Source organism: Pristis pectinata, chromosome 26 (assembly GCF_009764475.1).
Source record: "Pristis pectinata isolate sPriPec2 chromosome 26, sPriPec2.1.pri, whole genome shotgun sequence".
In the NCBI taxonomy this organism is placed as follows: Eukaryota; Metazoa; Chordata; class Chondrichthyes; order Rhinopristiformes; family Pristidae; genus Pristis; species Pristis pectinata.
In genome coordinates, this window is record NC_067430.1 from 16,637,176 (window position 1) to 16,651,237 (window position 14,062).

General features: G+C 37.7%; 1 protein-coding gene across 4 annotated transcripts in view; it reads right to left on the minus strand.

Annotated features, from left to right (window-relative positions):
• Positions 1–7,313: 7,313 nt before the first annotated feature.
• Positions 7,314–14,062, minus strand: part of LOC127583464 (intermediate filament family orphan 2-like) — a 40,370-nt gene continuing 33,621 nt past the window's right edge. For 2 of the 4 annotated variants that reach the window (XM_052039486.1, XM_052039488.1), the window contains exons 6-10: positions 13,617–13,737; positions 12,396–12,485; positions 12,125–12,255; positions 11,213–11,298; positions 7,314–8,167 (exon numbers count right to left, since the gene is read on the minus strand). In XM_052039486.1, the coding sequence (XP_051895446.1) occupies positions 8,142–8,167; positions 11,213–11,298; positions 12,125–12,255; positions 12,396–12,485; positions 13,617–13,737 (454 nt within the window). In that variant the 3' untranslated portion in view covers positions 7,314–8,141. Of the gene's footprint in view, positions 11,299–12,124; positions 12,256–12,395; positions 12,486–13,616; positions 13,738–14,062 lie in introns of all 4 variants that reach the window. The other 2 variants (XM_052039487.1, XM_052039489.1) reach the window with 1 other exon arrangement.

Here is a 14,062-nt window from a genome sequence, read left to right on the forward strand (position 1 = left end):
ACAATAAATCCACCATCTCAAGAAGCAGTTCTGCAAATCTTTATTGCACTCTCTCTTTGGCAAATATATCTTTTTTATAGGTAAGGAGACCAAAGAATGTACACAATACTCTGGATGAGGTCTCACCAAGGCGCTATATAATTACAGTTAGACATCTTTACTCGTGTACTCAAACCCTCTCATAATAATGTCCAGCATTTTATTTGCCTTTCTAATTGCTTGCTGAACTTGAAAGTTCTTTGAAGTAACATGTGCAGTGAATAAAGGGGAACCAGAGGATGTACTATGATTTCCAGATGGCATTTGAAAAGATAATGCACCAAACGTTATTGTGGAAAATAAAGCTCATGATATATGAGGTAACATATTACCGGCTAACAGAAACAAAGTAGGCATAAATGGATCTTTTATTGGTTGTCAAGATGCATCGAGTGGTATGCCACAGGGGTCAGTGCTGGGGCCTCAGCTTTTTACAATTAAAAAGGATGAAGGCACAACATTTGCTAAATTTTGTTAATGACAGAAAGATAGATAGGAAAGTAAGTAGTGAAAGGGACATAATGAAATTGCAAAGGGTATGTAGATATAGGTAGGTTAAGTGAATGGCAAAGCTCTGTCAAATGGAGTATAGTTTGGATTCTACTCCTTCAGAGGTGTTCACAGATTGGATGCAGAAAGAATATTTACTCATGGGGGAATCTGGAAATAGGGGTTAAAAATAAAGGGTAAGCCATTTAAGACAGAGCTGATGCAACATTTTTTTTCAGAGGGTTAGGAGTCTTTGGAACTTTTCTTCAAAAGTGGTAGAAACAGAGTCTGGATATTTTTAAGCCAGAGGTTAATAGAGACTTGATAAACAAGTAAGTGAATGATTTCCAGGTGTTGGCAGAAATGTGGATTTGAGGTTACAATTAGATCAACCATGATCTCAATGAATGGCAGAACAGGTTTGAGGGGCTGATTTGCCTACTTATGTCCCTAATACATAAGTTAAGGACACCTGGGATCCCTTGAACATGAACATTTCCCAATCTGTCACCATATAAACATACTCTGCTTTTCTGCTTTGTGAACCAAAATGGATGACCACATATTTTTCCAGCTGCCATGAACTCATTCAGTCAGTTAGCTTATCTATATCCCATTGAAGTGTCGTTACATCATCCTCTCCTACTCGCAATTTCACCTAATTTTGTATCATTCGCAAAATTAGAAGTATGAAATTTGTTCTTTTCAGCCAAATCATTGAAATATGTATTGTGTTTGGCTGGGACCTAAGCACTGATCCTTGCAGTACTCCACCATCACAGACTGCCAACCTGAGAAAGACACATTTATTCTTGTTATTTGCTTCCAATTCTCAGTCCATGCCAGTATATCACCCCAAACCTATGTTCTCTAACCTTATTAACCAACCTCCTGTATGGGACCTTATCAAAGGCCTTCTGAAAATCCAAATAACCACATCCGCTGGTTCCCCATTATCTATTTTTCTAGACACATCCTCAAAGAACTCCAATAGATTAGGCAACCATGATTTACCTTTCAAAAATTCATACTGACATTGCTCAAGCTTATTATTCTGCTCTACGTGCAACATGGACTATTAGAGCATAAGGAAAAGAGTGATCCAACAAACCAAGTAACTGATGAGTAATTGTAACTGGACACTAGAAATTGCATGTGTGGGAAGTTTTACTTCTCTTGTCAAACCTTATGATTGCCTGATGTATACTACCCCAAAAAGAAACCTGCAGTTTCTTCAAACATAAAGTGAAGTCAGCATCCACTTTATTGTAACCTTTATAGGTTTAATTCAATACAGTGTGCAGAGAAGACAACTTCATGTATGAGATACCAAGTTTCTGTCAATTGAACGGGTCTGTGCCTACCATTCAATGTATTTCAAACACCAGGTGAAAGCACTCATGATTTAGCAGTTAAAACATGCACTTTGCAAAAAGCCATTTTTAATTGTTGATCATTCACCCATTAGAGGGCATTGCTAAAAATAGGATTACACTAAGTTTCCCTCAGCATCCTAAAAGTCCCTCGTTGTCAGGTTATCACATTTCCTCACACTTAATTTGGTTGAAAATATACATTAAATAATATATACATGAAACAATATGCTTTTACAACAGAACTGTAAAGTTAGTATTTCCCTATTTACACATTCAATCCATATGGTGGTTTTCTCATTCATTGTGATTGATGTAGCTCAATTAACACTGGAATATAACCAGTAGATGGTGGCATTCATTTCAAAATATATTGTCCTTCACTATATCATTTCAGCAGAAGTTGAGGAAACTTCCAATTCCTGCAAGTACTCATCAAGTTCGAAATGGGGATCGAGCCCTTGCATCATGTTGTTCCTTCTGTTTTGTTTGACTGGAACGCAAGCTTTGGACTCTCCAAATCCAAGTGTGTTCCGACATAACCGCCCTTCAGTAACTATGCAGGTGTCTGTCCTATGGTCATATATTCATGTTGTGAAATAAGAAATGTGAAATTTTGTGTTCCAGTTTCACCTCTTGTCATCTTTTTGTCCATCATTCACAATCCGAGCTGTCCTTCCTGCCAACTTATTTGAGGCTGGATGATAATGGAGCCAGACACATGTGCAAACTACACTCTTTCTGAAGATTTCTGCAAATTCAGCACTGATGTTGCTTCCATCGTCTATCAAGAATAACTCTGAAAGACCCTATTTCCAACATTGAAATCATTGTTTGAGATTTAGGAGTATCCATAGGAGCCATTTCTATCCATTTTCAATGTGTATCCAGTATGATCGTGATCATTTTGCCAATAATGTATCCGAAGAATCTGCATGTATCCTCAACCATAGATTATTCAGCTGGGGCCAATGAGGTGTGAGGAGCAATTAGAAGATAGTTGTGATGCTCTCGACATTGCATACATTCTTCACAGTGTCTTCCAATTGTTTGACAATTACAGGTTACCAGACAAAACTTTTGACAAATTCTTATTTGGCACTGCAGTGGCACAGGGGGTAGTGCGGCAGTTTCACAGCTCCAGCTACCTGGGTACCATCCCAAACTTTGATCCAGTGTGCATTGACTATGCATCCCTGTGATTGTGTGGGTTTTCCCTGTGTGCTCCTTCCCTCGTTCCTTCCTTCCCACATCCCAAAGAAGTGCTGGTTAGTATGTTAATTAGTTGTGAATTATCCCAAGTGGGGTGGGTGGTAGGAGAATCAGGGTGGAGTGAGAGACGATAGGTTACAAGAAAATAAATGAGGGAGTAGAATTGATGTAATTGCTTGGAGACCTGGAAGGAAGGGTGACATTCTTTCCATTGAGTCTATGTCATAAGAGAATTTGAATAAAATTGCTTGATACAAAATATACCTGGATGTCTTTCACACAACTGCTTCAGAATAATTCCTTTTCTATGTGGTGAAACAACATCTCTTGATCCCAAAGGAACCACAACGTTCCAAGTGTTTAGCTCATAATTTTTTCTGTAATATCCTCACATTCCCCATCCTACTCATTTTGAATATTTGTGCACAAAAGGGCAGGGTTATGTCTCATTGTGGTAGCAAGCTGTTGGGTTGTGACCAGAATACCATCCATGTTTTCCAGCAGTGACACAATCTCACCAGGTGGAGGTGCACCAACTGATGGTCAACTCAGGATGGCCGCATTCTTGTACTTATGCAGATAATGTTAATGCCCAAGTCTATTCTCCAGTTGAGAGCATTTGAGGGATCCCCTTGGATTCACCAAAAATATCCAGCAGAGGTTTGTGACTTGTGAAGATTGTAAATTTCCAGCCAGTAGGTTAATCCAACACTGCCTTAACCTTGTCCTCAAAAGGACGGAATCCTTGAGCACCCATGTTATTTACCAACATAGACCTCTGAGCTAGCAAATACACTTTTCTTCCTTTAAGTGTATAGCCATTTCCCATTGACAGCTGCAAAATGTCCAGAGCCAGTTATGTCCTAAATGCAAGTCTGTTGTAAGTGTAAGGCGAGTACTTATTACTCAGTACTTCTTTGAACCTCTGTACATCTCAAGATGTTGGTCGGGGTTGGAAACAAAGAGGCAAAGGATATGTATTTACCTTTGGTCCTTTGTTGTAAAGAGTAGAAACCACTAGATATATTCAGCAGCTCAGACAGCATCTACAGAGTAAGGAACAATTAACATTTCAGGTTGATGACTTTTCATCAGAACAAAAAGAAATAGAACAAGGGGCAGAGAGAATAAAGGAAAGTATGTGATGAGACAGAAACCAGGAGAGATTGAATGAGACTAATGGTGAAAGATTTGATGAACATTAATGAATACCTTTTGGTATGTCTGAGGGAGGTGTAAATAGGAGACCATGAGTGCAAGCTGAAATTACTATAAGGGTGAAACAAAACTAGGTGCTGTAAATGAGGTACATGACTGGAATGATTGATTACCTAACATAATTGCATTCAATGCAGAGTCTGGACAACTACAATGTGCCTACTTGAAAGATAAGGTTCTGTTCCTTGAACATAATTGAGTTTTATTGGAACATTGGAGGAGGCTGAAGCCAAATGAATTAGAGTGGGATGGAAAATCAAAGTTACAGATAAAAGAAAGCTCAATGAGACTCCCATGGACTGATTGTAGGTGGACACCTAATCTGCATGTGTTTTTCATAATGTACAGACCACATCTTGAGTATCATGTGTTGTATACAAAATTGCAAGTTTAAGTTGTTCCTTCACCTGGAAAATGTGTTTGGAATAGTGGGAATGGAAGTGGTGAAAGTTCAGGTGTAACGTCTCATTTGGTTGCACGGGAAGCTGCTGTGAGAAGGGTCATATTTATTACAACACAAGCCATTTGACCCATCAAATCCATGCCAGTTGCAAGTAAAGCAATCCCTCCATCATATTCCCCTGTGGCCCTGCAATTTATTCCCTCTCAAATTTTCCTTTTGATTCTTTTTGCCATCTACCTTCACTCAGGGGCAATTTACTATAACCAATTAACCTACTAGCATATCTTTGATACGAGAGAAAATCAGAGTACTCTAGGGAAACCTATGCTGTCCCAGGGAGAATGTGCAAACTCTACACAGGTAGCACCTTAGGTCAAATCAAATCCGGGTCCCTGGTGATGCAAGGAGGCAGTGTTAATTCTCCACACAGGGGAGTGGATTTGTCAGAGATAAAGTGTTACCAAAAGTGTTCAAGAATCAATGGCCCTTTGAAATGCTGAAAAGGAGTGGGGAGAGATGCATCTTATGGTGCATTATATTGCTTCTGTTGTTTCTTATAATTTCCACAGATCCTTAAAGATGCAAGTGACTGAAGCAGCCCAATCAGAAAACTCAGCTGGTTCAATGATATCGGCATCATTAACTCCCTTCAGCTCTTCCCCAACCTTGTCCTTTGTTTTTATAAAGTGCAGGTTATGGTTTGAAGAACTGAGATGTAGCATTTCATTTAGGTGATTCTTGGTTTCATATCTTGAATGCTTTTGTTCACCATAAAACACTGGATTATTTAAGTTCTGAAGCTATAGTTTCATCATTTTGGAGCACTTCACAATCCAGCCTTTTCTTTTAAAGTTAGTTCCCACCTATTAAATTTGATCTGTGTCCTGGAACAACTGAAGAGGAAAGTTCAGTTTTGGCAATTTTCACTCTAACTTTACCTATCCCCATCACCTTGATGCTTTCCCCAGTGTAGTATGAACGGCAGCAGATGACTCCTCAAACTTCCCTCTATTATTTGGTCAATATTGGCTAATTTCCTGCTTACATCTCTGATACTATAGTACTAGAATCAATTTCCATTTACAATCTTTCCTTTAGCATATACTGATGGTTCATTTGACTTCTGACTGAGAATGAAGTCTGTACAACCCATTGAGGTCACCTTTGTTTATCCCTATACGTGCATTCTGAATTCAGTTTGCAATGCTTGTTTGCTCAAGTTTGTCATGGTCTTGTTTTGCTTTCAGGTAAACTGTTCACACATATTCCTTAATACCACAGTTAAGGTAAAAGCTTTTTAGGTCTGCATTCATTAGCTCAATGTTATGCACTACCCTTCAAGTTGTTCTTCCAATTTCCTGAAATTGCAGTATATCAAAAGACCCAACTTGTTAACGCTGAACCTTTACTAAGTGATGTTGGGACATTCTGTTCAACTAGTTTAAACAACTCTCCAACTGTCCAGTAAGATTTTGTTTTTTTAAATCAACTTGTATATCTTAGTACTTATAAATAAGAGCAAAATAGTCTCCAACTTCCCCGTAATATTATTTGCAGCAAAGAAAAAATCCATCCTTTCCACCTATTCAATCCATAACTCAACTGAATTAAAGAATTTGAAGTTCCAAATGTTTTTATTTTGATTCAGCTTTGCCAGTTATTGCAAGCATTGAAGACTCAGTGAAATTTAACTTGATTTCAATACACCGTGGGTGCTTCACAGCTCCACAGAAGGAATCCCAAAATCTCAAAAGGGGTCTAAAAGTTATTCTATTACAATCCTGGTTGGACTTAATTCATCCTCACTACCAATTATCATTTCCACATTGAGTGAAAAACAACACTCACGAAATCAGCAATTTAAACATGTGCCAGTCTGTGTAAGAAGCCATTTTTATTTCTTGCACACTCATCTACTAGAGTGCATTGTTAACAATAGATTACAACACAAGGTTCCTGCAGTATCCCAAGAAGCCCTCTGTCTCAGATTAGCACAGTACCTATTCACACTTCAAATAATTAGCTCACTACCCACATTTACATAAAATGCTGGAATTGTAAATAAGATGGCTAATACCAAGAGAACTGGTAAAAACTGCAAGTTATCATTTGTACACTGCCACATGGTGGCAGCAGTTGCTAGAGTTTATCCTATCACATTGACTTGCAATTTCCTTTGCTCAGTAATGAGCCATTTCCATTCCTGCTCAGTTAATTGGAGAACTCCTATTCTCCTGATGATACAAATTATCTGAAATATTTAAAGATAAAACAACATTCTATAATTATTTTGTTGCATCTAACCTCTTTATATGTTAATCTCTACCAACAAGCACCGAACAGCCCTGCCTACAATGAGAAAACAATATGCACAGAATAGTCAATTCACTGATCACTACAAAGCCATCCTTATCACAGGTACCAAGATGAAGTAGAGAAAAGATGGGCAACTGCTGGAAGACAGCCACACAGGAAATTAGATCTTCAACTGCTTGGATTGCAACCTGCAAAACCAAGTGCACATGCAGCATTCCTAGTATTTCATTAATTGTACAGACCATCACCACAGAAGCAACAACTGGAGAGAATAAAGTTTATTTTCAGAGTTTTCTGAGATCAAAATTAGTGTATCCAGCAGTCTGATCAGTTCCTACACCAATATTGGACAACTCTTTACCCTTTCAAAATATCAGTTTTGATAGATATGTAATCACATAACCTGTTACAATTCTGAAATATGTCATGAGAACAGCTTTAAATAATAAACATTCTATTTACAAAATGAAACAATTTCAAATCACCTAGTTAACTCCATGAAAAAAGATAGAAAAAATGTCCTGTACAGCGAAACAGGCCCCAGATGGAGAAGGATCAGAGATAAATAACATGCCAATTAGCATTCAATAAATAAGATCACACATACTTTTACAGATCTTTGCTCTGTTCACAACATAAGCAAATAATTCATTCTTTCAGAGTCCAACTACTGACTAAGCAGGTCCATGCTGGAAGGATTAGTTTGGATTCCATCAGGTCAGATCTGTTCTTCACCAGAACCAAATACAGCCTTGACCCCAGCTGTCACTCTTACAAATGCGAGACCCTGATCTGAACCTTGATTTCGTCTTCTATAGATGAAGGCTTTGTTCCTGTGTCTCTGACAGATGAAGGCTATGATGATGCTCGTCTCCCACAGATGAAAGCTTGGACTTTGGCCTTGCATGCTACATTTGAAGTGTCTGGCCCCATCGCCAATAAATGAAGGCTATGGCCCAGGCCCTGTTTTTATATATCATGGCTGTAACCCTGGCCCTGTTGCCTGCAAGTGACGACTTTAGATCTAGCTGTGTCTTTTATAGATGAAGCTTTTATTCTCTCCCTGTCACCAACAGATGATTGTAAAATTGTCATCCAGCTGGATAAGTTAAGACCCCTAAATAACATAAAAGGAAACAACACCATCAAGGCACAAGTGAATGAAAACAAATTTGCAAATTACTCCACATATATAATGAGATTGTTTCAAGACAAAGATTAATTAAATCTATCCTATTTTAATATTCAAATCTTTAGGTAGACTGCTTGGATAAAATAATGTAAATAGACGTTAGATACGGTACAATAGCATACTGGATACTGGTTACATTATTTGACTTGTATACTGAAGCCTGGACCATTGATCCAGAAATGCAAGTTTGAATCCCACCATGATAATTGGGGAATTTAATTTCAATTAAACAAATCTGAAACAAAGCACCAGTAATTGTTAAGGTAACTATGAAACTACCAGATTGTCATAAAAACCCATCTGGTTCATTAATGCCCTTCAAAGGAGGAAATCTGCCGTTTTTAATCTCATGATTCCAGACCCACCAAATTGATTGACTCTTAATTGCCTCCTCAACTCAGGAGCAATTGAGGATGGACAATGAAAGCCAGCATTTTTAGAATCATCTACACGCCATGAGCAGTTTTTTTAAAATATATGGGAGTGCTTTGCTCGCCTGAGTTGCCAAGTAACACAAATATTTGAATACTATTTCAATACAACATGGGGAAAAAAAATCAGGACACACTTTTATTTCCTTATAGGGTCACCAGTATTTAAAGATGGTAAAATCTGTAATGCGGAACCATTTTTTTTTGGGGTCTTTTAAATTATACTCCTTTCAATTCAAACAGCTAATGTAAATACTTATAAATAGGTATATTACATGTATTGCAGTTACTGTAACACTTCAAGGAACTGGCTTTTTTGGGCTGAATGACCATTTCTTATTCTCATAATCTGGTGATTGTCAAGGTTATTAAACAAAATCCTCTTTTGGCTCCAATGTTGTCATTGCTCCCTGGTCAGGTGGAAAACAAATTAGATGTAAAGCTGCTTCTCCTGTCCCAAAGCAAATCTCTCTAATTTGCCACTGATGGAGCTGAATACCATCTATTGCATTACAGCCCCACTTCCATCTTTCAACCACTTTAATAGCTGGAGACCGTCAGTCATGACATTTGAAGCCAAACTCTACCAGTGAGAGGACACCATTTTAATTTACTTGTACCACACTTGCTCTAATGTATATTATTGTTTTGAAAAATGGAGCTCAATAGCAATTTGGAAGGTGGGATCACATCAAGCAAAAACTTACTAGGAATTGCTCTCCTATTAGATAATTCCCTCTTTTAATTATGTTAATCATTTTATATCTTTATTCCCAGAACCTCATCCAATCATAGTAGTTTTCTTCTCATGACTGAATGCTGATTGAAGTCTGAAGAAATTCACTGAGCCAAATGAGACATTCCCATCAAAGACCCACCCAATTATCCAAGGTTCTGGAATAAACCTATCAAACAACAATTGAAACTTAGCAGCCACTTGCTAACCTGATTTCCCATAGAATGAGAAAATATATAAATTTAAAATGGAAAGCATTGGTGGGTAGGGTCACTAAAAAACAAAGCTTTTTAAATTTTGCAAGTTCAGGAGCAGCATTTTTTTTAAAGTTTCCAAAGACAGCATGTTACTAATGACTAAATGGTCAGTTTCCAACTCTGGTGAAAAGCCCCTTCGGTTTAATAAAAGCACACCCTGAGTACTGAGAGACATTTCCAAACAACCAAATGCTCATTTTAGAAACAAATATTATGCAAGATAAATTAACGAAGGGCAAAAGACTGCAGTGAACCAACATTCTTCCATTCCAAGCTGTGTCAGAAGATCTGTTGCTTGTAAGACTAAAGGCTTTAAGTTTAGCAATCTGTAGTACCACCTAGTTCTGGATCATTCACATCCCAAGTCCTGTATGACATGATACCACTAGTGGTTAGTGGATAATGTGTTAGAATATTCTTTAAAAACTATTCCTATTCATAAATAAAGGACTCTGAGGTATCCTTGTTTTGTTTAAAACTGAATTGTTGAAGGATTCCAGGCATTGTAATTGATGTAAAATGCTAAATTTACAGAAGAGAAGCATAAATCATCAATTATTCATGGTCCCGAATCAGACAATACAATCAGTTCCCATTCTGTACAACTTTAATGTAGATTCCATCTAATCTTTTTCAGAATCTCAGACTGTGGTAATGAAGCTAAATAATTCAGAGAGGTATATTCAAGGTGCTACTAATTGCACTATGGCTGTCCTTATTTTTTGTGGGAGTAAGGGCTAGCAATTAGATAAAATATACAGTTTTCCATCTATAAATTTGATCCGGTTCTTCAGATATGAAGAGCAACCTACATAGATTCTATAATAATTTATCCCCAAATACAACATTGCACATTCTCATAGCCCTGGCACAATTAGGAGATTAAATACTACCCAATGAAATAATAATCTGTACAGGTCACAATGATCCAGTTCTTTAGCAACATTGGTTTGCGGAGAATAATGACAGTAGAGCTTTATGGTGTTACTAACTTCCCGTGTAGAATGAATAGACCACATCAAACAGTTCACACTGTTTCAGTAATTACATAATTAGTTACAGCAGTTTAATCAGATTCAAACACTTTATGTTAAGGATATGTAGAAACCCAGAAAGGCCCTTGCTGATCCTATCAAATAGCATGAACAAACAATATAAATTATCCACTTCTTTAACCCATATACTAATTATTTATCAGCTACCACATGCATTTCAAAGATACTTCAGCATTCTTTCAGAAATGCTGTGGAGTTTAGCTCCCTCAACAAGATGAAGGCTTCCGATGTGTAAGGCAAGCCACTTGCATAGTAGTTATCGTGGTGGGTTTCTGCACCAGGTGGGAAGTCATCGTTGCTTTTCCAATTCTGTTCGATGATATTCTGTACAACTATACAAATGTACAGCACCAATGCTCAGGGCTTCACTATATATAAGAACAAAGCCCTTTGCACCCTAGCAAAAATAGGGTTAAAAGGTGATTGCTGTGGGTACAGGCAGATCGAGTCCATTTCACTTGTATCCATTCATCAGCTCACAGAACTATCACCTTCCCCGTCACGCTCGAGTTCATCTGTGATATCATCTGTATTTCCTGAGTCACTACTTGCTGCGGAACTGAATGATGGGGAATTTCTGTTCAAAAGGAATGGGGTAGTGAAAGGGGATGGGGTTAGAAAAAAAAAAGGAATAATTTTAACTTAAATGTTAAAAAGTTGTAGAAGTCATGCACTAAATTCTACAGCACAGGAGGAAAGCATTTAGCTAACTATTCCTGTACTGTCACTTTCCATTTAGTCCCACTCTACTGTTCCTTAACTGAATCCCTGCAAATTTTTCCCTTTCAAACATCAAATTCTTTTTAAAAAGGTACCAGTGAATCTTCTTTCACCAATCTTTCAGATGGCACATTGCATTAAAAATTGTCACATTCCCTCAGGTCCCTTTGCCATTAAAATTAAATCATTGCCCTCTAGTCACAATCCCCTGCTCCTCATTTACTCTCTAAAGAACAAAATCATTTTGATCCTCTTTTGAATGTCCCTTTCCTTTAAGGAAAACAATGCTAGCTTCTCTAATCTCTTCGATGATTCATGGGAGATGCCTTTTTCATTTATAGGCAATTCACAGATGATAAATGGAAGACAAAAAGCTACAGGATTGTGCTTGTGGCACTTTACCCAATTTTCCCGGTCTTGATTCTTTTGTCAGGACAAGATGCTGGATACAGAACAGGCCACTACAGTAGCTTTCGACCATTCCCTACTATCCAGACATAGCAGCACAGGCAAAGCATTCATTTTTCACTCATCTAGCACTTGAAGTCAGATCTAAGAACAGTTGGATCACAGCTGTTCTATGCATCACTGTGGCGTGCCAGCGACTATTTAAAATTTCTTGCACTTACAAAGCTCACACAAATTAAAAAAATTTTGTGTTATAACATCAAGGATTCTCATACCTGCCTCCTGACTGTTTAATGAGCCGACGACAGGTTTCCATCTGCACATCTAGGCCACGCTTCATGCTGCACATTTCCATATATTCATGGAGATGACGGTTCATATCACTTTTGGCACTGGTCAGCTCCAGCTATACCAAAAAGAAAGATGCATGAGAAGGCAGTTTACACTGTGCTAATAGAAATAGGCTGTACTGCAGCAAATGGACTTAGTATTGTAAATCAAATAAATCTTTCAGGCAATGCCTAATGTTCATTGTAACAATCTTACCTCTATTTGGTCAATAGTCTCTTGATACTCCTTTTCTCTAGTCTTGAAGAGTGATTCAGTTTCTTTGATCACTGTTTCCAATGTTTCATCCTTTGGAAAAAACATTAATACACACTTAACTACTCCACCAAAATCCATAAAACATTAAAAGAATGATCCCTACTGGATCACATGCACATACTCTGTACCAAGTGTGAGTTGAAATTACATAAATATTTGAAGTCACCCGCCACAAAGTCTGTGATCAGCACACGCAACAAGCAAGTTCCATTATCAAATCACAATACAGAAGGAACAATTCTTTCAGGCTTAGAAATAAGATCAGGGGACTGTATTTGTATGCAATACATAGTTTTGAAGTTGAAACCTGAGAGTAATACAAATTTCTTCCTCTATTCCAAACACTAGCAAATCTATCCAGAGATAACTGGGGCACACGGGTTGGCAGTGGAGGGATGGGGAATAGTGTGAGGGGCTCAATGCCAATTCTAGAGCAGAAATAACCACTGGAGATGGAATTATTAATCATTGATTGCACTACACCTTTCATATTTAAAGATCATGGGTGTACAGGCTAGAACCTACAGTAATTTTCGTACAGCATGCCATTCAGGTAATCTAAGTGGGGGTGGGTAAAATACAGGAGGAGTAAATATCTTTGTACCACTCTGAAATATAAAAAATACAAGGAGTCCATTATCATCTTCCTTGTCTCACTTTAACTTCAGGTCAAATATTTCAATGTTACTCAAATATGGAATGGGGTAAACAGAGCCCAGATTATTCAACTCGCTCCCTAATGGTCACAAACAGAATCTCCAGCAGAAAGGAAGAACCCGCTGCCTTGGCTTTGGCAGTTGAGAAATGGTAAATAGAGACATCATACAAGATGCACAGAACATTTAAAGAAAATTCAACTTGGTCAAAAACTAATTCCATATTTGAGTAACATTAAAATATTTGATCTGGAGTTAAAGTGAGGCAAGGAAGATAATAATGGACTCCTTGTAGTTATATTTACATACAAAATCCAATAGTATTGATGAAATCTCAAGCACAAGAAATCCTGCCCTCTATTCGACCACAATTCACTCAAAACAATCTACTATCTTAACACAACATGGAATTTCAGAGAATTTTAAACTATTGACAGCCTGCTAAGATTTCTCCAAAGAACCCCTCCCAGAATACATTGAATTATTCACTTGCAAATAAGGATACCTCTGAAGGAGGTTCCACAATGTTTGTGTACTCAGAGAAATCTTCCCAGAGTAGCAGGGTCTCTTCATTTTCCTCCCAACTCAAACTGTCACAATCATCTTCAAAGTCAAATGTCTCTCGCCTGGAGAAAAAAAACATACAAAATATTAATTCTAGATACAAGAATGATACCCTACTGGATCACATGTGCATACTCAGTGCCAAGTGTGAGATGAAATTACATAAACACTTGAAGTCACCCATCACCAAGTCTGCAATCAGCATGTGCAACAAACAATAATGTGTTCTGCATTTTCTCCTGTTGAAGTACCAGCAAGAATTAACTTAGTGATGGAACTAAATTTAGGATCTAGTGAATGTAATGTTCTGACATTCAAGACGGGCATGAGAGCATTGAAAAAAAAATCACAATTTTAAATAAACTGATCTTTAAAAAAAACTATAAA